This window comes from Pleurodeles waltl, chromosome 1_1, assembly GCF_031143425.1.
Source record: "Pleurodeles waltl isolate 20211129_DDA chromosome 1_1, aPleWal1.hap1.20221129, whole genome shotgun sequence".
In the NCBI taxonomy this organism is placed as follows: Eukaryota; Metazoa; Chordata; class Amphibia; order Caudata; family Salamandridae; genus Pleurodeles; species Pleurodeles waltl.
Window position 1 is genome coordinate 66044359 of NC_090436.1, and position 23791 is coordinate 66068149.

At 43.6% G+C, this 23791-nt stretch overlaps 1 protein-coding gene across 2 annotated transcripts in view; it reads right to left on the reverse strand.

The window, feature by feature from the left end:
- Nucleotides 1–23791, reverse strand: part of IL11RA (interleukin 11 receptor subunit alpha) — a 357237-nt gene that overhangs the window by 20239 nt on the left and 313207 nt on the right. For both annotated transcript variants that reach the window (XM_069214009.1, XM_069213923.1), the window contains exon 7: nt 6535–6698. In XM_069214009.1, coding sequence (XP_069070110.1) covers nt 6535–6698 — 164 coding nt within the window. The remainder of the gene's footprint in view (nt 1–6534; nt 6699–23791) is intronic.

Here is a 23791-nt window from a genome sequence, read left to right on the forward strand (position 1 = left end):
CATGAACTGCTTGCTAGAAAATGTTGTGCTAGCCAGGGGTACATTGTATAACTTGGTGTGTGTAAAGATGAAGTTCCCAGAAGTGGACAATGGATGCACTGACTGAAAACATATGCTGATACAAATTTGTTACCTGACGAACCCAACGAAGGGAACGGGAGAAGAGAAGCCAAACATTGACATGTGAACAAAGGTTTAGTAAATTCTTAGATTTAAGTTTCTACTTTCATTGGACTAAACATAAACGTACGATTCTTTGACCAATAGCAACATGGGAAGTAGTTTTAGGCAATCTAACTTAGCCAGACTGCACCAAGAGCCATTAGCCATAGGCCATTCTCCCCATTCTTCTTGAGCGTTTAGATATTACTCTTTCCAAACTCTATGAAGATACTTTGCTTTCCTGAACTTTAATGCTGAATTCCGATGCCTTGCTGACCGAACAGATGTCCAATTGATGAAGACTGTCACGGCTTCCTGAGTCATACTGAGGCAAGGTATAAGATGATATTACTGATTGCTGTGTGTATTTGCTTTGGTCCCTAGGTTCCAACAGTTGATTTTGATGTTAGATGTTTTTCCCAATTTGTGTGGACTAAAATTGTTTTGCATGAGGCCCAAACATGCTATTCTAATCTGAAGGTAAGTTAGGGTACTCACTGATGAGGCTCGCTACATGTAATAACAGTTGATGTCTTTCCTTTGCTGAATTCTAAATGTATACCATTTTTCTTGCAGTTATTCTTGCCTTTGATCAGTACTGTAACCTTAGAATGTGTAGTGGTCCAAGCCTCGATTAAATTGCAATTCTTTACAAGATTTGGGCAGCCAATATTGTTTCTGTATGCTTATCATTTGAGTTTGAGACTAAGATACGTGATACTAGCATTGTTAATATAGGAAAATAAATATTCTAACTTTTACATAAAGGTGTGGTTGTTCATGGCCAAGAGGTCACAGTGAGTGAAATATTACTGACTCCCAAGATTATTGATGTAATTGATTGTTATTGGTGCTGAGTCTTATGGTGGGAACTACTCTAAGTGCAGTCAAAAGGTCCATCAAACCTCTAGAGCATCCCCTTATAAACTAATGTTAAATAACCAAATAAGGTCAGACGCGCTAACAGAGTTCATTAAAGTGTGCTAAATTGTTTAAATTATCTGCCAGAGTACTTCAGGGTTGCAGGTAAAGTACAACTGTCTGCAGAAACATAGTTACAAGGCTTTATAGCAGAAAAGCTAGTCTTCATAATGTTAACCACCAGTGGTAATTTATCATAGAGGTAAAGACCTTTCAAAATTACATAAAAAATATCAGCTTCTTTATAACCACACATCTTTCAGCACAGTCTTTGTGTGATTGTCAATAACCACACATCTTTCATCACAGTCTTGGTGTGTTTGTCAATGAACTGAAATCTACAGAAGGATAATCTCTAATGTTACAACAGAATATTGCAAGCTGTAAAGACTGGTTCCTTATAAGACAACCAAAGGAGAGCAAGTGAGCCCAGATACCACATATTTACAGGGAAAAATAAGTGGTGGATGATGAAATAAAATGGTTCATTGTAATTCTAAATCCTCCATACTTTACCATACTGCTTGCACCTAAAGATATCTCACATTCAAGGAAAATTGTGTTTTGCTAAAAACATTTATATTTGACAACACACTTCCATAAAACTCATAACCAATCTCACTAAAGATGTGGAAATAGGGATAAACATAAACATTGTTAAAAGACAATAAAACACATATTTTACACAATATTCTTAAGAACATGTTACTAAAGCTTATAAGTTCAGTGAGAGACAAATAGTTTAAAAGTTGTCTCATCCTAGGCCCCAACCGGTGTACAGTCCACACTTTTTTTTGTATCTTTTTTCAAAGTCGTACAATAATAAGATCACTAATCAAGAATGATTGCCTGAGAACATCAAATTGTGTTATAATGTGTACATAATGTTTATGTTAGACCTGACAGCCTCAGGGTGGTCTTCTCCCAACTTTTTGCCTGCCTCCATTTTTTTATCTCAATTTTGCTGGTTTTAGGACTCTGCACACTTAACCACTGTTGACCAGTGCTAAAGTGCTTGTACTAGTTCTCCCTTAAACGTCGTAACATTAGCTCATACCCAAATTATATATTTAATTTACCTATATGTCCCTAGTGAAATCTACTAGATGTGTCCAGAGCCTGTAAATTAAATGCTACTAGTGGGCCTGCAGCACTGATTGTGCCACGCACACAAGTAGCCCCTTAACTATGTCCCAGGCCTGCCATTGCAAGGTGTGTGTGCAGTTTCACTGCCACTTCGACTTGGCATTTAAAACTACTTGCCAAGTCTTAAATTCCCCTTTTATTACATATATGTCACCCTTAAGGTAGGCCCTAGGTAACCCATAGGGCAGGGTGCTATGCAGGTAAAATGCAGGACATGTACTTATAAGTTTTACATGTCCTGGTAGTGAAAAAATCCTGAAGTCGTTTTTCACTAGTGTGAAGCCTGCTCCTCCCATAGGCCAGTATTGGAAATTCCCTTATATACTCTTAAGTGGCAGTTTGTGATCTGGGAGGAGTAATCTTGTCATGTTTGGTATGGTTGGAATGGTAGTGAGAAATCCTACTTACTGGTGAAGCTGGATTTTACATTACTATTTTGGAAATGCTACTTTTAGAAAGAAAGCATTTCTCTGCATTTACTGCCTTACAGCCTGTATCCAACCACTTCAACAAAGGGAAGAAATCCAGCATGTCGGAAACTTGATGCAATGCTTGCAAAATTCGTCGTAACGCTTGTCGGATCGACGCAGCGCCTGTTGCCTCTTCACCACACTTTCTGGATTTTCCACACATCATTCCTGGGGGTCAAAATATCCCCCCATCACAGTGAGGAACCAAGGCTGCACTCCCGGAAACCGATGCATCACCTTGCCACGTGGAAAGAAACAATGCATGACCTTCGCTGCACCAGAGAAACCGATGCATCACTTTACTTTCCAACGTATCTCATCCTCTGAGGCCCCCTGCATCGTTATTTTTGACACATCCAAGGTATTGTTTGTTAAAAGGATAACATTTATGATTATTGTGGATTAAGACTCATCTAAACCTTTAAAAAGTGATATTTTGACTTGTGCATATTGGATTTTTGTCATTTTGGTCTAATTTTATTCAGATAAATATTTATTTTATTTAACTAGTGTGGAGTACTTCTTATTGTGTTTTCACTGTGTTACTGTATGAGTTATTTCACAAATACTTTACACATTGCCTTCCGAGTTAAGCCTGCCTGCTCTGTGCCAAGCTACCCAAGGGTGAGCACAGGATAATTTAGGTTGTGTTGTGATTTACCCTGACTAGGCTTGTGGTCTCTACGTGGAAGGGTGCATACTGCTGCCAACTAGAGACCCAATGTCTAACAGTTTCCAACAAAGGACTTTAAGAACACAGGCAACAGTATATGTCAAATTTCATACTACTTAGTGATCATCAGGAAAATAAAGTATTTTGAGAATAAGAGAAATAGTATAGAACCGCTATTATTCAGACTAAATTGGACAAGAATGGCCACAGCACACCGATAGTATAGTCCAATAGTGTGGCAGGGATGAGTGACCCTTATCTTATGTTGCTATGAAGCAAAGTTGAAAGGAGTCTCAAGTCCTGTTTGTAGAGGGTGTCTTTTATTTGTAGATACTGGAAATCATTGTGTCATCAGCGTGATACAGCCAACACGTGTTTCGTCACACCAGTGACTTTATCAAGGCTGCAAAAATGATAATTAAAACAAGAGTTTCGGCATATAGAAGTATATGGGCACAAAAATGTGTTTGTACGAGAGCACGTGAAGGAGACTCCAAAAATGGTAATAATGACCAGTGAGCTCTGTGTAAGGCAAAGTGGGTATTAAAATGAAAGGTGGATAGGTGAGAGGTTAGAAAATCTGGAAAACATAATAAGTGATTAGGGCCCGAAGTGCAAGATTTGAGAAGAAGTGTGAATCACCGTGTTGTGTAATCTAGAAATACTGTGTTCAAAGGTATATGGACAGAATATAAGGTGGATAGAAACCATTATGTTACTGGAATAAGTGAGAAACGAGTGTAAGGTAAAGGGAAAGACTGAGACAAAGAGATCAGATAAGTAGAAGAGTAAAGATATAGTAATGGGGTTGAAAAATCAAACGGAAGGACCACGTGAGTGGCTCATACCTGGGCCAGCCGGCCAGGAAGGTGCGTGACAAAGGTAAGTAATGGGGGAGCCGCGTGATCGGTTGAATGGGCTCAGGGACGTAAGTGGTGACTGAGAAAGGAGAAAACGGTAATCAGGCTCCCCCATTACTTACCTTTGTCACGCACCTTCCTGGCCGGCTGGCCCAGGTATGAGCCACTCACGTGGTCCTTCCGTTTGATTTTTCAACCCCATTACTATATCTTTACTCTTCTACTTATCTGATCTCTTTGTCTCAGTCTTTCCCTTTACCTTACACTCGTTTCTCACTTATTCCAGTAACATAATGGTTTCTATCCACCTTATATTCTGTCCATATACCTTTGAACACAGTATTTCTAGATTACACAACACGGTGATTCACACTTCTTCTCAAATCTTGCACTTCGGGCCCTAATCACTTATTATGTTTTCCAGATTTTCTAACCTCTCACCTATCCACCTTTCATTTTAATACCCACTTTGCCTTACACAGAGCTCACTGGTCATTATTACCATTTTTGGAGTCTCCTTCACGTGCTCTCGTACAAACACATTTTTGTGCCCATATACTTCTATATGCCGAAACTCTTGTTTTAATTATCATTTTTGCAGCCTTGATAAAGTCACTGGTGTGACGAAACACGTGTTGGCTGTATCACGCTGATGACACAATGATTTCCAGTATCTACAAATAAAAGACACCCTCTACAAACAGGACTTGAGACTCCTTTCAACTTTGCTTCATAGCAACATAAGATAAGGGTCACTCATCCCTGCCACACTATTGGACTATACTATCGGTGTGCTGTGGCCATTCTTGTCCAATTTTGTCTTCGGGTATCCCAATACCCTTTTTGGTGCCTACCGGGTAGTAAGGCACTGGGCCAGTTTGCACCTGATCTTGCTGTTACTTTGTTACTTGTGTAAAATTATTGTTTTACTGCCTAGATGTGCGGCGCCTTTCACCCTTACTACCCTATTGTGCTTTGCCTAAGGCGTCATTATTCAGACTAAGCTAAAGTCTTTCAGATTCATGGTCACAAGTATTTCAAATAACTAAAACTGGTGATCCTGATCAAATTACCAGGTGACTTGTTGTGGTTTACCCCACAAAACTAATAATCTTGAAAGAAAATAAAAACCATAAACGAAACATTCTCAAAAGAGACCTAGAGCTGGGAAATTGGAACATCAAAAAACACAAATCTGATTCTGAATCACAAAAAATCAATTTGCATTTTTCTGCACTAAATGGGTTTTCCTCTGGAAGTAGTCTATTAAATGAGTGGAACACCTATAGTATCATATCACTGACTATTCACTAACATTTAAAATGACAGCCACACTTCTCTGCATTTATATACGTTCATGTATGTGAACCAGGCCAGAGTAGTGAAGTAAGTATAGGAAAGTTTAGGTGACACCACAATCTTCACAAAAGGAGGAGGCAGAAGGAAAGACTTGTATTAAAAAAAATTCCCATGAGAAAAAAAACAAAAAAATTAGAGCAACTTTGTAAACTCATAAACCAAAGCAAGTGTACGTTCTCATTGTGTAATCTTCTGCATTTTGTGAAACGTCATGTGTACATCTACACATGAATTTAATGAACAATAAAATTCCTTCTGATTAAGGAGTCAATTTATGCCCCTTCTTCGATTTTAAAGCACAATACACAGAATATTTCATATGGTATTCCACAAATGGATGGTTCACCTTGTTTCGCAATGGATGCAAGAAGCGGGAGAACAACATTGGAATAGGTTGATAACTGGGTTCAATTTGGGGAGTAGAACATGCCCTGCAAAGATTTTTTTATTCAAATGTAGTTTGCTTTGAGATTTTTTTAAAACAACTTCTAATGATCATTTGAACATATTCGGATAATACATTTTCTTGTTGCATTTGATCAGCTGAAATTAACAATTTAAAAGATATTTAAATTTGATGTTTTAAAACAAGAAATGTTAAAAAAGTTAATGTCCCTTCTTGGGAATACTTAGATATCAGGCACATGTTCAAAGAGAAATGCTTCTCCTGCAGTAGAGTCTTGATGCTATAGAAAGTAGTACAGCATGAACTAAGCAATATAGACACTGGCCATAGTTTTACCCATTAACACGTTAAGAGGATCTGCAGGTTTTGAAGAATCATGGGGTCAATGAACACACACTATGGAAGCATCCTTTAGACATTAGATATAGCATGTTCTTTTACGCTAACTTACATCACCCACAATTTGCTACAGTACAGTGATGCCGGTAGAGTGGTGAAAGGAGAATGATAACGTTCAGTGACAGACCTCAAACTCACCGATTGAGTGCATAAGCACCTTCAGGAGCCGGAAACTGGAGCCCAAAGGATTCTCCTCCGTGATGTTCATCGTATAGGAGCTCCAGAACTCAGAGTTCCTCACGCTACACATGTTCGGCCTTGAGGGATCCTGTAGGCATGTTCCTGTGACATAATGATTGTTTCTGAAATGGAAACAATTGTAGTTTATTTAGAAGAATACTTAACTAGCACTCTAGCTGTGAAGTGGGCTACAAAATGCAACATGTCATATTTCAGTATAGTATGCAGTTCAGAGCCTTGCAACCATGTTTTTAAATTAGCCTTGCAAAATTGAAATGTCCGCTTGGCCATTGCAAGACAAAATGGTTTATTCAGGCTATACATTTCTGATTGTAATCAAACTTCAAGCATAAATCTCATACAAGCACTTATATGCAATTGCTTATGCAGTGGGATCTATACAAACACTACTTTGCTCAGCAATAGATATAGAGAGAGCAAAAACTTTGAGAAATCGTACATTTGTCTGGTCTTGGCCACTTTTTAAAGTTCTGCTCAATCACTAGATATGTCACTCCCCTTCAGGCTAATATGTCTTTAAGAGTACCCATGACTGTTGGGAACCTTGCATTCTTATTGGTGGACAATGGATGCAAGTGGCCCATGTAGGTTGGTGACCCACTGATGCTGGCAGTCCTCGGATGCTGGTAGCCCATGGCTGCTGGCGGGTCATCGATGCAAAATGTCTATCAGTCACATACATATCACACTAAGATTTTCATAATGGGCAACAGGAGAAAGAGGTCTCATCCACAGATCTCTCCCACCCACCACTTTCTTCTAGACCTGTTTTGATATCTGGGCACTTGGGTGCGAGACTGCAATTTGCCTCTAACTGCCCAAGATAACTTGCATTCACAAGGCTTATCACTCATTATATCACCTCCTTGCCTGTATCACCCGCATTCTCCTAACCCTGCCAACCAATGAAGAGTAGGATAAAAAAAGAAATCCCTCTGCATAGTTCACAAAAGTTAGCTTCACCAAGGGCCTTGCTTTCCAAGTTTGTTTGCTAAATCAGCTGTACATTAGTTCAGTTACTCTCAGTTCTTATTGTGAGAAGGGCTCATTCCAGAAACTAAGCTTTGTCTGCAGTTTTCATCACTCTACGGTATTGACTATCACCATGTATTTTTGCTGGCAAGAAATGTCTGCAGTTCCACAGAGATCTTCCTGGTGGGCCAGACTAGCTGTCTGTGTCTATTCAAGTTATCACTTTAGCCAACCTTTCTTTTGCTCATGGTCAGCACCACAGGACCAGGTACAGGGTAACTGTGCTCACAAAATAAAACATGACATCTAAGCGTGGAATAACATCCATCCCTACGGTGTGATATAAACAGTGTGAGAAAAATTATAGGTAACTAAATGGTGCAATGTCTGTTACAATGGAAAGATGAAAAAGAGTAAAACCTGTACGGTGCGGAAAAAACATGGACAGTTAAATACCTTGTGGTGTTAATATAGTAGAGAAGTTCTGCATATTTTTGTGAAAGTATTATTAAAATATTGAGGAAGAAAATAAATTCTGTGGATCAGGTGAGGTTCGGAAATAACAAAGAAGGGAGTTTTTAAAAAGAAAATGTTTGCAAGTTTCCAGGGGCTTGTCATATCAAGATATGGAAAATAACTATCATCTGCAGCGCTGCAGCATGTATAGAACAAATAGTTCTCGGAGCTCTGGTCTACCTTTATGATTTTGCATTTTTGTGCGTGTTTACCCAACATGACAATGGGTCTGAAGCTGTTTTTAAATTGAGAAAATTGTATTAAAGTGAATAAGACATATCACCAACATCAAAGCACAGTGCCAGGGAAGTTTTCCTTTGATGGGTTGGTGGTCTCCATTCAGTAAACATACTCAAAATGGTTTTATTCAAGAATCAAAGACTCTAGGTGTAGCTGTAAATGATATGTTAGGCACCGCTTAAGAGCGTGGTTGAATGTTTGTACTGACTAGAAGATCCCCTTGCATGGGTCTAAGCATGCCCCTTGCCTGTTCGTGGGTGGTCGTAAGACAAATTCTTCTTTTAAAGTCGAAGGGGAACATCCTCTTTTTGGAAGGCGTGAGTGTATTTGCAATAGGTAAATTCATAACCAAATTAGATCAGAGAGTTGTGGACAGACATGTCTTCTCAAGCCACAAACTACAGACAGCTGTGGTCACTGTTTGGACTCCAGTGGTTAGTAAGCTTGTAAGAAATAACACATTGGCTTACAGCATCCTCTCTTACAAAACAGCGCCAGTGAACGTTATTGGTCGTGTATGGTTTCCGATGTTGATAAAATGGTACCCTCAACATGTACATTGTGCAAACAACTTTCTGAAAATTGTTTTGCCGTCTCTTCCTCTTTGACTATTCCTTGCCACATGAAAACTAAGGCCTACAATAACATTGAACAGTGGGAAGAGCAGGCTGACTTATGCCTGCATGTTCTTTCCACCTGGTTATTTATAGATTCATAAAAGGTTTCTTACAGGAAGGTTGTGTAAGCAATCAAACAACACAAGAAACAAGACAGCAGTATGTGATTGCATTCACAAGAGGCATTCTAGAAAAAGTCCAAGATGAAATTATCCTTCCGATATCCTATGAGTTATGTTAGAAAGAATATAGGGTGACGTCCTTGTTTGGCAAAGACATTTTTTAAAAGAAAAAGGCTGCCATTAGCTACCGCAGTCCATGTGTTGAGGGATTTATTAGTTATAAGTGTGTGACACAGACATGGTTACTGAGAGCAGCTATGGCTGTGAAGTTGCTGAGTTTTTCTGTAGGACAAATAACTGTGATACAGTTTAGCTATGCTAAGTTAGTGCAACTATCATCTTACAATAACTCCAGAGGCTGGCATTAATAAATGACAAGGAGAAACATATATATATTGACTACCTAATATGAGGTACCCTTATTAGGTACATACCTAATATGTACCTAACATGGGTAAAAAAAGGTGGTTAGTGTCAGGTTGGAATGATGGGTATCAAGGCCAAATTCTTTGATCACATAATATGGTACAGTTCTTATAGATATTTATGGTGAGCTCTGAGTTGGGGTCACAAAGGCACTGCAGAGTGTTAGACCCAGACCTCTTAAGGATTTCCCTCTGAGTTTTTGCAGGTGAACTAAAGGCGGGGAGTCAAATGTGAAGCTTTGGATCAAACGTTCCAACATTGGATGCAATGAGCAGCCAGATTCTACAAGTAAGTTGGACCTTTTAGACTTAAGTTTTAATCCTTGCATCAAAAGGCAGCGGGGATTATTTTCAGAGCTGATGTGGCTTAGTCAGTTTTACCAAGATTTATGCAGATCTTGGCAGCCTAATTTTGTAGCCTTTAGAGTCAGTTCATATTTTGACAAGCCTATTTGGACTGAGATGCGACATAAGTAATTACAAATGCCTGGGATTAAATCAACCATTCCACCCTTCACTTTTTTGTATTCCCCAGTGCAACGCATTAAGTGCGATGCGTGTACCGAGATGTAGAATCTGTGCTCACTGTGCAACTGGAACCAAGCTTCACCCGACTGATGAGGCCCTACTAGGCTAAAACCGGCATGGGGTTGCTTGTGCTCTGGTTCGGAGGGGACCTGACTGTGCAGTTTGGGCTGGACTATTCCTATTTGAAAATAACCAAGTCTGAAGTGCATAAGACTGCGTCCTGTCTGAGGTGTTACAGTGGGCAAAAAACAATGGACTGGAATGAGGCCTTTGTCATTACCAGTAGCTGTGATTATTTCAGCATTCAACACTTCACTTTTTTGTATTGCTTGTTTAGATCAGATGGCAGCAACCAATCAGTCCCAAAAGCAAATCATTTTATCAGTTTGATTCAGTTTGCAAGAGGTGAAGAGTTTTGCAGCGCAAGGTAATTTGTAAACTGAATCCCTTGACCAGAGCATTAAGTTCCGGAGTGAATGAGCCAAAGATGATCAATCACCAGATTGATTGATTTCTGAGTGGTGTTGGATCTGCCCAAGACTAGATGTCCAGTTAAATGGTAAGGACGTGTGTCTTGTTGTCCTAAATTCAGTTTCCATATTACAACAGTTTAAGGATAAAGTGATTTCTCCCATCCACTGTTGCATGTGGTGTAGGCAAAGTCTTGTTGTACTGCTCTCCAAGGAAGTTCAGTCTTCTAGTCATACCAGTTCTGAAGAAAGGACATCATTTTGCTGGATGGATGAAGCTGCACCAGTGTTCTCCAAATAGTCCCCTGAAGAAGTACTACACTGAGGAAGCACTGAATATTGTGCAATATTAGAACACTGAAATGTTGGGTGCTCCATTGCAAACAATGGCGTGCTCTGGGCTTCTAATGGCCGGTAGAAGCCCAGAGCTTCAACATTCCAAGGTTTTCCTTCACAGCTGTTGCTGTGGACAAAGCCTCACGGAGCCTGAGGGGCTCTGTGAAGCCTTTGTTTTATCTATTAAAACAATCTGCCCTCTAGTGGCAGAATGTTCTTTTAGACTCATAGCCCTCCGTATCCGGGCTACAACAGCATTAAAGCCCCGTTCCCTTGTTAAAGGCCCTCGCCTGAGGCTCAGGCCTTCAAAGCTGGAGTGGGCCTTTAAGGCCAGTTTATCCTGCTACTTTTCTATGATGCACTGTGCAAGTTGCACATGAGCTCCTTTGTATAAGTATGTGTTTGGCTGCAGTCTGGTGTGCACTCTGGGTAAGAGGTCTGTCTTTCAAAAGGTAGAGTGCAGTGTGTACTTTGGCTATGGAGTCTTTTGTATTTGTTTGCTTGGTCATGGCCCAGAGTTTATTGAATGTTGTGTCTGTTTTTAGCAGACACTGAGTCAATTTGTCTTTCACTGTCTTTGGCAGTGGTGCATTGTGGGCACTTGGTATGCAATCCTTTGTGCAAATTTGTTATGAAATGGTGGAGGTTGAACTTTGGGTTTGTGTTTTCTATGAATGTGCTTATCTGTGATGCAATATGATTGGGTATCAAAGGGCCTCTGTCTCGGATGAAATGAGGATCGTGTAGACAGTCGCCATCTGTGAACTAAGGTGAAATTCAGGGCAGAATCTAGTGTTTGAGAGCCACTCTGGCTAAGAAGCAGTATGTAAGCAGGGTGTGGAATGTTACAGATCAGGTAAGGTGGGAGCCTTGTCTAATGTTCTTCAGTCGCAAGCTCTTTCCGGAGTGAAGTTAGTATTTGAACACGTTTCAAATGTACTTTAGCACACCCTGCTCAAAATAGCCTATGACGCAACTCCATGAGCACAAGGAAACAGGGTCTAGAGACTACTAAGGCTGTGGGATAGAATATCAAAAGAATTTCAATGGAAAATGTCTTCAATAAACATGTTTCATATAAGGCAAATTAATGTGGAAGGTGTGTGGTGGGGTGTGGTATGAAGAGGACAGGTTTTACTCTTACCAGAGCCCTTTGACAGGGCATTGAACTGTCTTGGTGAACCTCAGGTGGGAGGCGCGAGGGCTGTACATCGGTATTACCAGGAAAAATGGGGCAGCAGGCAAGAAGTGCATCTTTCACTGGACGCTCAGTGCTTCCAGAGTCTATCGAAGCAGGGTCAGGGCCTGAGTGCAAGCTGGGGACCAGTTTTGTGGCTGTAGTTGGACCATCTTTAAATTGTCCCTCGTGTGCACAGTTCAGAAGCTAGAAGTAGTGTCCTTCCCCTACTCCACCCTAGGGGTGGGTGGAACTCACAGAGTTTCACTTTGTGGAATTCTGAGGAGTTCCATAAAGGCTCTGCAAGATTCTGCAGAGTTCTGCCAACAGGGGGAAAATATCCAGCTCGCACTGCAATTTAGCACCAGTAGCATGAGAGGTGCTGAAACATTTGTGTGAACCATGCACCATGCACCATGCGTTGTGCAAGAGCGTTGCACAAGAGCTTGTGACCATTCGAGTTGATATTGCTGCCACTTGGGTATAAAATCTGCTCGAGCTGCGTTAAATCTACTCAAGAGGCAGCCCTCGGACCACAACCGCTCACGACCACCTGCGTAAGAAAATCAGGCTTGGGGACACCATATCTAGCTTTCCAGCTCACATTTTCTAGAGCCTCACAGGAGAAAAATTTTGTCATATGGCGATTGGCAGACTTTGACCAGAACTCTGCTGTAAAGAGTAATGCGGAGTGACTAAAATTCTGCCAATTCTGTGGGAGGATTCCATTCCCGCCGGTCCATCTCACAGAGGCCATTATGGATGGGGCAGGGAGGGGAGTGCAGTGGCCTCATTGGGAGGGCAGGTATTGCTCTGGCTGCTGGGCCATTCTCACCCCAACCCCTGTGAGGCTGGGCGCTGAAGTGGCCAGGCATAGAAGCACTGTCTATGCCGTACCCCTCCGCTGCCAGGCTGTCACACTGAGGCCATGGTGTGTAGGGCAGAGGGGAGTGTGAACAGGCTGAGAGGCCTTGCAGAGAGGCCAGGTCAGGTGTTGCAGCCATTGCAACATTTCAGCTGAACCCCTGGGCTGCCCTGAGCTAAGTCCTTTCCATGGACACTTTCTGGTGAGGCTTTAAATTCAACTCATTGTGTGCAGAGGGGGGAAATAGTGTGCAGAAGCCTCACTGAGAGGCCTCCTCATTGGGCCATTCTCACGTCAGCCCCCATGGGGCCAGGCTAAAAGTCAGGCCAGGTGGCTTTGGAGTGGGAGGGGCAGTGATGGAGTCTCCAACGACTGCAACGACTGAGAGGCCTAGCTGGGAGTCCAGGTCAGATGTGGGCATTGAGCCATTTGCATTTCAGCCCAGCCTACCCAAATTTTATTCATTACCTTCCCACCACATGCCTTTTTTCAGAGGACGACAAACGTATTTGGTGGAAAGATCTGTGTTTTGTGCTGTCACAATTAGCACACAGGGCTAATGTGCCTGCTGCATAGCACAACTTGTAACATGCAGAGCACAGATTTGCATTATATGTACTTAGGGCAGTGGGTTGCTGCTTTTGTCACAGAGTACCTTTTGTTACTTTCAGTTAATAAATTATAATCCTTCCACTGAGCAGAGTCAGCTAAGAACCAGCATCAAGGAGCTGCATGAAAACAGCAAGATATAGGAATAGGGCCATATTGTATTTTTTATGAACCTTTCTTCATTATGAGGTTGGTAGTAATAAAGTCCTAGTACATACCGCCCTAATCACTGCATTACGTTTTTAAATCGTAGCTGAGTTTCTCCAGACCAAACACTCACAGTATGGAAGATGTCATTCCTACACCTTAAAACCCTCATTGTCTTGTGTAACATTTCCTATACATTTCCTATACATCTCTGTGATCCAGCAGGATCCCTCCTCACTTCATGTACTGTACCCAACTCCGTGATACTCATTTTATTGACCTCAGTACCATGAAAGGCTGAGTCTACCGGATTTGAATCCATGACCTTGAGGTCAAACACAGACCCCCGCAGTGGATGCAATAGCCCACTGCTCTACCAGACCCGGCTTCTCATCCCAAGATGCTTCCTGGGCTGTGATGATGTCATTAAAGCAGGCTTCTCTGCGCTTTAAAGTGCAGCAGGTGGTTGAAGCAGGTCAGACCACAAGAGAACAGAGGGCTGTTTCGCAGCCTGCTGTCTGTCACCTGGAGGAGGACTTACCTGTCCCACCATTGCCTCGATCACCTGCTGGACTCTGGAGTGCATGTCTGCCTGCAACCTACCCTGCGCCTGGACACTTCGCATGTGGGCTGCTCTTCACACACTGCCGGCTCATATTTAGTTACTGAGCTGGTGCCTGCCAACACCTTTCATCCTTGGAGCAATTACCTTGCAGGACCTACATTGACCGGCCCATGGTGCTGCGATCTTCACCAGCCAGGCAGGGCTAGAGACATGATAGATTGGCCAGTGCTCAGCTGCAGTAAGTCAGTCTGCAGTACATCCCCTCTTTACTCTGTGTGTCAAGAGACCAACTATCCTTTCAGGCATGAAACAGACACCAAGCACTGTCTCTTAACAAGGACTGTCTTACCTGTCATGCCCTGAACTTTCCACCAGCTTCTTCTCTTGTGGTTTTCCCTGGAGGGTGACATGACCATTTTCACCAGCATGCCCCCCACTTTCTGCTCCAGAGGACTTGAACAAAGTTAAGACTGTTCCAAAGTCTGGGCTTTTCTGATTTGTGGCTCTAAATGAAGCAATTATTTTACCTTACGAAGTCTTGAAAGACAGCTTTTTAGGGTCCTTCATGTAAATGGTCAATAATATTGTTATTTGTGGAGCAATTTCTCTTTTGTTGATGTCTTTGCTGGTGTTAATTTAGCTGTGAAGTAAAATAATTGTCTTTTTTTAATTTGCAAACTTTTTCTTTGCAATCCACATGCTCATTTTCTGGAGTCAATAATGGTAAATACCATATTTAGAAATGCATGTGCAACAAATGGGTGTTTTTGAACTCTTGCTTAAAGACACCAAGCAATTAAACTCTCTTATTCCCAATTTTATCCTTTAGGCAAGCTTAGGGTGTGTACAATATGCAGTAGTGGCCAGTCATTTTTTAAAGTTGTGGTGCGTAATACTTGCATGAGCTTCAGTGAGCAAACAAAGTGAGAGCTCCCAAATTCTGGGAAGATTCAACCAATTTTCATATAAATTTGCTCACAAACCATAAGCCATAGGCAACTGACTACATCAGTGGCATAACGAAACTTGAGAGGGCCCTTCTGCAAAGTATCTGGACGGGGCTCCCTCCCCTCTGGACCCAGTCAGGGGCCTGCCGCCTTTGCACAGTGTACTGTGCTGAGGGGCCCCCTGGAGCTCGGGGCCTTTGTTATGCACTGGACTTCAAATATAATTACTTTAATGGTGTGCCAAGTCAATTAAGCCAAAAATTCCTCAGGTGTTGATCATGTTTATTTCAGAAGTGGAGTGGAGCTCCATGAAGGTCAACAATCACCTCCAATGTGAATTTTATTGTGGATGTATCCCATATGCCACGAGCACCCTGTTCCTGCCAGCAATTTCATACGATATGCCACTGCCAGAATTTTGCCATTGATGGCATCTATACATGGGTGGGATACCGCTAATACTAACCAGGCAATATTGTGTGAACGGTCATGCTCCTCGAATGTGGGCCTCTTTTATTGGAGTGCTCTGGCCAATTTTTGATCCCAACCTGACCCTGTTTAGAAGGCTGCAGTACAGGCAAAAGAGGAGCCTGTTATTACTTACAAGGCCTGAATCTGGCCTCTACCAGGACCCCATTGGCACAGAAATGAGGTCTGTCACCTCACCTCCCGCCAGCTGGACCCTCGCCAGCCTGTGAAACAGGACGTTGGGGGGAGGGAGCCTTCTGCAAAATGAATTAACAGAGACTGACTCAACGTCTCAGCTCTATCTTGTATAATTTTCATATTGCAAAAAGCTTTGAGAGTCGCAGATGTTAGTCACAAGTCAGCACATGGATTCCAGGCTGGCAGGGACTGAAAGCCAGCGCTTGGAGGCTACTTCAAGATGGCCGTCTTGGAACTATCAAGGCAGGAGATGAAAGGAACTATACTCGTGCAGTTCAGCAACTCCGGCTCGAAGAGAGGACTCAAAGACCCAAAAAGGACCTAAAATAAGCTGGACCCTACCCACAACCCTAAAATGAGAACTTATGTCCACAGTGACACCCAGCCTCAGAGCAGTGAGACGGTGCACAGCAACCTGTGCTCGACTCAAAAAAGCTCAAACAGTTTACATTAGGCGGGCCTGTTATATGACTGACTTCAGCATCTACTGAGAGGGCGGCAGGCTGTTTATGGTTTTAATGGGCACAGCACTTTTCCTTGTGCCCACATTACCACTAAGGGTCGTGATGATGTTGAAGAGATGAGCTGTGGTAAAATACATATGGAGTAGAAACAGTTGGGCACATTCGCAAATTACAGAAAGCATTGGTGAAACTTTTTCTGCTCTATCTGATGCATTGGCGTGGTCAACAACTCAACTGCGCTTCATTAACTGTTTGTTCATAGGAGTCATTCACCCCAAGGTCAAAAGGTAGAAAAAACAAACAAAGAGCAAGGCCTTCTTACACACAAAGCTGATGCTGACTGGTTAAGGGGGCTGCAGCCTTTTCAATGGTTGATGGGAGCAAGTGGCGACCTATACAGATGAAAGTGATTGTGACAGGTACACTCAGCCTTTCATGGTACAGAGGTCAATAAAATGAGTATCATGGAGTTAGGTAAGGCACATAAAGAGTGGAGGGATCCAGTTGGATTGCAGAGACAATAAGTCCTATCTTGAAGTCTGTAAATCAATGTATAGGAAATGTTACACAAGTCAATGAGGGTTCTAAGATGTAGGAACAACATCTTCCATAATGGCAGGTAGTCTATGTTGACTGCATGGTCTGGAGAAACACAGCTAGGTATTAAAACGTAATGCAGTGATTGGGGTGGTCTGTACTAAGACTTTATTACTACTAAAAGAACCATTTTCAGCAACCACAGTATGAAGAAAGGTTCAGAAAAAAATATATGGTTCTATTCCTGTCCTGCCGTTTTCATGCAACTCCTTGAAGCTAGTTCATAGCCGTAACTGGCAGGAGAAGGTTTTTTTTAGTTCATTGATTCGCAAATTTGCATATCTATGGCTAGGTGCAGTATAGATTTTTGGACGGCTCTAAAAAAATCCTGAATATCCAAGATGATTTACATTTATTTTGTACCACCATTTATCCTTAGAAAAAGGAAACATCCGCACACTACAAAGCATATCTAAATCACCTGTCTGATCCGCTAGCCCAGTAAAGTTCTTCAGAAGAGCAGGGCTTTACCAGCTCAGGGCTTTGCATCTAATATTAGCAGGTCTGACTTTGATGTGGAGCTTTAATGTTACACTATTAGTGGCGTGCTAATGCTTCGTGCCCAAGATCACAGTGTGTAAGCGTCGATCCGGGGTCTCGGTCCAGGACTCGTAAACCCTTGCCAGAGATATAACCCAGCAGCCTTCATTGACTTGTCTGCCTCAAAGAGCAGCATGGGATGGAAAACAATGCAAGGGTGCCAAGATGGGGAAGCATCTTTGCAGGACGTTTTGAGCTGTGAAAATTCCTTTGCTATTTACAGTTGTTGCCAGGAAGTGACCCCTAGATGAGAGTGGCAGGCACTTTGTCCTATGGCTCGCTCAGGCCTCAGTTTACTTTGGAACAATCACAGGATAAGCTTTCTCTTCTGAAAAGTCTTTTTTCACCTATGAGCAGAAGGGGCCAAACAACCTAGCCTCTCCCTAGGAAGGGGTACACCAGACAAAAAAGCTGTATAATAAATAGGATCAGTTGAGAAGGTTTCAGAGAGGAAATAATCTGGTAAGAGCACATGTAGAAAATGGTGTCCGCCTAGCGACATCGGTGTATGTATTGTTCAGGTAACTGTGGACAAAGGTTTCGCTCTTATTAGTAAATATCTGGCCTCTGAGTGGTGAGGCGAGTACCAGCCCACACACGGTGGGCTTTGCAGAGCTGCAAGTGTGTGGAGCACCTGCAGGTCAGATGGTGCTGCTCTTCACCAAGTAGAAGGACGTCAACAGAACAGTAGAACTTCTCAGCAAGGGCATCCCCACCTGCTGAGGCCCTTCAGTGCACAGGTTGGGAACTCAGGGCTGGTGCAGGTGGTGAGGGGGAGGTGGATTATCTCTATCAGGGGCCTTAATACACATACAACGCACTTCCTCTCTTTGCACCTGGCACACCTTAAAACAGGTGCACTGGCAAAAACAGAGACAGTGGGCCCTTTCACTTTGAAGGTGCTGCCCCCGGGTCAGCCGCGAACTTGCGCTGAATGGCTGCTTAACCCGCCTGCACTTTTAAGGGGGATTAGAGATCCCCTTTGCGGCAGGGGCAGTGAGTGACTGCACCCGCCTGCAAGGGGATGTTTGGGGGGTCCATAGGACTCCCTTTCCCTCCTTTAGAGGGCTGCCACAAGGGGCTGCACTGACAGCTTCTTTGACTCTGCGCCCGCATAAACAATACCCAAAAAGAACAATGGAGTGTGATCCTACACAGCCCAAGAGGGAGAGGGATCAATCAAATAAACTTCGAACAAACCCCTCCAATTACAGGCTATTAATTAGTCATTTCATAAAAAGCAGTACATCAATACTGTGTGCCAACCTATATTATTCATTTTCCATGCTTTTCACAATTTTACCTTTTACACACAATCTCCTTGTCTAACACATTTAACTTGCAGACAAAGTAAATCGTTAGTTCCCTACACCCAAAAGGAGAATTATTTAAATTCAAAACATATATAGATACATATTTATAGTATACAAACAATCCACTGGTATTCAGAGTCCCATCTCTTCTTTCACACAGACGCCTATCCATACACAGGTCTCTGGATAAGCATAAAGGAATTTATCTCTTGACATTAATAAATAGCCAGGTTTTTTTTTGTTAGCATCTATGTTAGACTTTTCATCCTTGGCGTGGTCTCCCTTAACTTTTTGCCTCTGTTCCCCAGGTTGTTGATGTGTGCTGGACTCTGATTTTATTGTTTTTATTATTCTGGGCACTTTACCACTGCTAACCCGTGCTAAAGTGCAAGTGCTCCTGTTTAAAATGTGTACGTAATTGGTTCTCCATGATTGGCATATTGGTTTTACTGTTAAGTCCCTAGTGAAGTGCACTAGAGGTGCCCAGGGCCTGTAAATCAAATGTTACTAGTGGGCCTGCAGCACTGGTTGTGCCACCCACACAAGTAACCCTGCAATCATGTCTCAGACCTGCCACTGCAGTGTCTGTGTGTGTAAATGTGCACTGTAAATTAGACTTGGCAAGTGTACCCACTTGCCAGGCCTAAACCTTCCCTTTTCTTACATGTAAGGCACCCCTAAGGTAGGCCCTGGGTAGCCCCAAGGGCAGGGTGCAGTGTATGGTTAAGGTAGGACATATAGTAATGTGTTTTATATGTCCTGACAGTGAAATATTGCTAAATTCGTTTTTCACTGTTGCAAGGCCTGACCCTCTCATAGGTTAACATGGGGGCTACCTTTAAATCTGATTAAAGTGTAGATTCCCTTTGGGAGCGGATGGACATTTGGAGTTTGGGGTCTCTGGGCTCACAATTTAAAAATACATCTTTTAGTAAAGTTGATTTTAATATTGTGCGTTTGAAAATGCCACTTTTAGAAAAGTGAGCATTTTCTTGCTTATACCATTTCTGTGACTCTGCCTGTTTGTGGATTCCCTGTCTGGGTAAGTTTGACAGTTGGGCTGGTTGCACCTCACACTAGACAGTGACACAAAAGGAGCTGGGGTGTAGTCTGCATTTCCTGACGAGCCATCTGTGCTAGGAGGGAGGGGGGGAGTGGTCACTTACACCTGAAAGGGCTGTGCCTGTCCTCACACAATGCAGTCTCCGACCCCCTGGTGAGTGTCTGGGGCCTGGCCTGGGCAAGGCAGGATTTCACATTCAAAAGAGACTTTACTTTGAAGTAGGCCTACTTCAAAGGAGAAATTGGGGATAAGAAGGGCACCCAAAACCACAGACTTTAGAAACACTTCTGGAACCAAGAGGAACCTCTGCCTGGAGAAGAGCTGAATAGCTGAGGAAGAAGTGCTGCCCTGCCTGTGACTTTGCTTTGTGGAGCTTTCCTGCAGTGCTGCTTCTGCCAGAGAAAGAGGGTAAAGACTGGACTTTGTGTGCCTTCCATCTTGTGAAGAAATCTCCAAGGGCTTGATTTAGAGCTTGCCTCCTGTTGTTTGAAGTCTCAGGGACAGCAAAGACTTCTCTCTGCCAGCACCTGGAGTCTTTGGAGAGACTCCTGCTCTGACAAGTGGTGCCCTATCCAGTCCCTGGGCCCTTGAAAGAAAAGCTGGTGGAAATCCAAGGAAATTGACTTCAGACGACTTCGGACCGACGCCGCTGCTGAATCCGGTGACACCGCCTGCACCCGACGCCGTGACCTTGGCTGGAACGTGACGCTCTTCGCAGGCCCGACGCTGCTGCAGCCTTGCTGAAGTCCACGATTCCGTGGAAGTCGCCGCACCACGTCGTGATCGACGCCGCTCGAAGTGCGTGGATTCAACGTTTCGCACAGACGCCGCGATCCCCGACTTCGCGCATCGGCTTGTTTTCACTCTTCACCAAAGGTACTGTACTTGGGGGTCTACGTGACTCCGTGTCCGGCGCCGCTGGTGTCGGCTAGTTAGGAATGACTCCGTCAAGACGCCGTGTTAACACCTGATCGAAGCATTTTTGTTTCTAAGCGCTATTTTTGAGTTTAATCTTTAAAAATTCATAACTTGACTTGTGTATGTTGGATTTTTGTCGTTTTGGTCTTGTTTTGTTTAGATAAATATTTCCTATTTTTCTAAACTGGTGTTGTGTCATTTTGTAGTGTTTTCATTAAGTTACTGTGTGTGTTGGTACAAATACTTTACACCTAGCACTCTGAAGTTAAGCCTACTGCTCTGCCAAGCTACCAAGGGGGTAAGCAGGGGTTAGCTGAGGGTGATTCTCTTTTACCCTGAGAAGAGTGAGGGTCCTTGCTTGAACAGGGGGTAACCTGACTGTCAACCAAAGACCCCATTTCTAACAGTCTATAATACAGCGCGGGTGCAGAGGCAAAGGGATTCCCTCATTTGTGCAAACGAGCGAACACCCTTTGGTGATAGCGCTGGCGCTATATGTGTGCCAGCGTTTTCTGTATTACAGAAAGAGCCTCATTTTTTATAATGCGTCCCCAGGTGAGATGGCAACCTGAACTTGAGGCGGACGATGGTCATACACTGACATCCTGTCTACAGATGTGCACATCAGAGCAGTTCTCGAAGCAGGTGGTGCTGGCTTAGAGACTACTCTTGGAGATACAATGAGGGAGCACAAGCGGTAGATGACCGTAGGCTGGCTACAAACGGACAGCTTTAATTTCTGTAGAAGCTAGACTTTTTGAGCAGGTGGCGATGAAGGTTGCTTCCGCAGGCTGGAGAGAGAACTGGAGGTACCACTGGACACACATCTGGAAGACTCATTCTTCTCTCAGTTCCTGAGTGAGGTTCAATGTTACCAAATGAGGCACAACTTTTATGGATCTGGGGGGCCCTGAAAAAACAAATTCCATCAATTAGATAAGTAGCTTTTCTCAATCAGCTACTGTACTTGGCACGAGGATTTAAGACTGGCTGGTGGCAACTCAGTTCATATCTGTCGCTGTCATTCTACTGAAAGGAGTCTAATGACCAACCTATTGGGTCAAGGGGTGGAGGGATCAAAGGTAATGTTAGGGCTGGACCTGGGCCAGATGGCTGCAAAGTAAACTCTCCTTGTACCTTTTCTGGTAATAGTAAGGAAGTTGGCTGGGACGTACTACGGCTCGGTGACCCCGAAGCTTCCAGCACTCTTGGAGAAAATTAAACATACTGCACCTTGACTATCATGGAGACAACTGAGGAGATCTGTATGCAGACAGGCCTTGAATCTTGACAAAAAATCAATAACCAGAATAGCCCTACCATAGGGAACAGAAATCCCCTATTGGATAGCCATTCTTTAAGTTTCTTAATGGGTGCCTTGTAAAGGCGTTTCCTGGTGTCATATATCAATTATTACTCGCTCACAATCACTATCCATATAAAAAATACCGCCGCAAAACAACACTAGGCATGGAACAGTTATCAGGCGGTAGAGGAAGTTATACATCAAGCCCTTAAGATCATTACGCAATGGGGTTCTCACTTCTTCCAAAGTTCCAAAGATCCTGTTTGCAGGACTACACTTGGGTCAGGCAGGGGAACCAGGAAAAAAAAGTTAAAAGCACCAACTGTTTTGTCTTTTGTCAAATAAATATTGATTTAGGTGCAAATCAATAGCCAAGCACCTCAAGTCAAAAATGCCACAAACACGGGAAAATCCACAGCAACGGGTGAAGTAGGAAGGTGACCTTGGAGAGTAATAGTGAAGAGCAACACTGTGATCCCGGTCCTCTAATGTTGAATTGATTGAGGAGATTTTGCTGCTACAGTTGTGAAAACTATTGAGATCTGGCCCCTACGACAGAGGACACAGTTATATAGACTTTGGCCCTCATTATGACCCTGGCGGATGGCTTTATTTTGGAGAAAGGTGCTGCCAACAGCTGGTGGTACCTTTCCCCAAAATATGACATTGGTGGTTTGGCTCAAGCCAAACCTCCAATGTACCACTCCGTTCGACCAGTGTGTTAACAGCAGCCGGGATGGAGACCTCGGTGTCCAGCCAGGCGGCCGTCACAGTCCCACACTCGGGATTATGATCCCGCCTACCGCCATGGTTTTCATGGCAATCTTACCGCCACGAAAACCATGGTGGTAGGCACTATAAGTGCCAGGGAATTCCTTCCCTAACACTGATAGGGGTCTCCACCACCTCCCTCCCCTCCCCAGAGTCCTCCCTTACCTTACCCCTCTCCCATCCCCCCACGACATACACACACCTACAGACACATACACACAATCATACCCACATTCACCCATGCATGTATACATTCATACACACACACATCAACACACACTGACATACATCCTAGCACACAGGCATTCACACAACACAACATACACGCACACTCACACCCATTCATGCACACATGCATTCCACATGCCTCACAACTGCATGCATGCACACAAAAACAGTCACACACACCCCCACATACACAATACCCCCATCCCCTGTCGGAGCACCTGACTTACCTGCTTGCAGGGGTCCTCCTGCAGGAGACGGGACGCGGCGCTGCTGCCAGCAGCAGCGTCCGCCAGCGGAACACCGCCAGGCCGTATCATGTGTCATAATACGGTTGGCGGCGTTCTACTGGCGTGGAGCTGCTGCTGGCAGCAGCGCCACCTTACCGCCATCCGCCGCCATGACCGTAGCCGGAAATCCACCAGCCTTCTGGCAGAATTTCGGCTATGGTCATAATATAGCGGAAGGTAGGTAGCCACAATGACGGTCTTTTGGAGGCCATCGCTGTGGCGGTAGGCGGCCTTTACCGCCTAGGTCATAATAAGGGCCTTAGTCTCAATCATCCGGAGGCAACTGAGAAGACCAGGGGCCAGATGTAGCAAAATTCAGAATTACGACACGCAAATTGCAAATGTTGGATGATGTCCCTGACACCATCTGCGACTCGCAAGGGGGTCGCAAAGGCCCACCTCATGAATAATCATGAGGTGGGTCTCAATTTGCAACCCCCTTGCGAGTGGCGGCCCTCACAGGGATGGTGGCCTGCTGCGGACAGCAGACCACCATGTCTGTGAC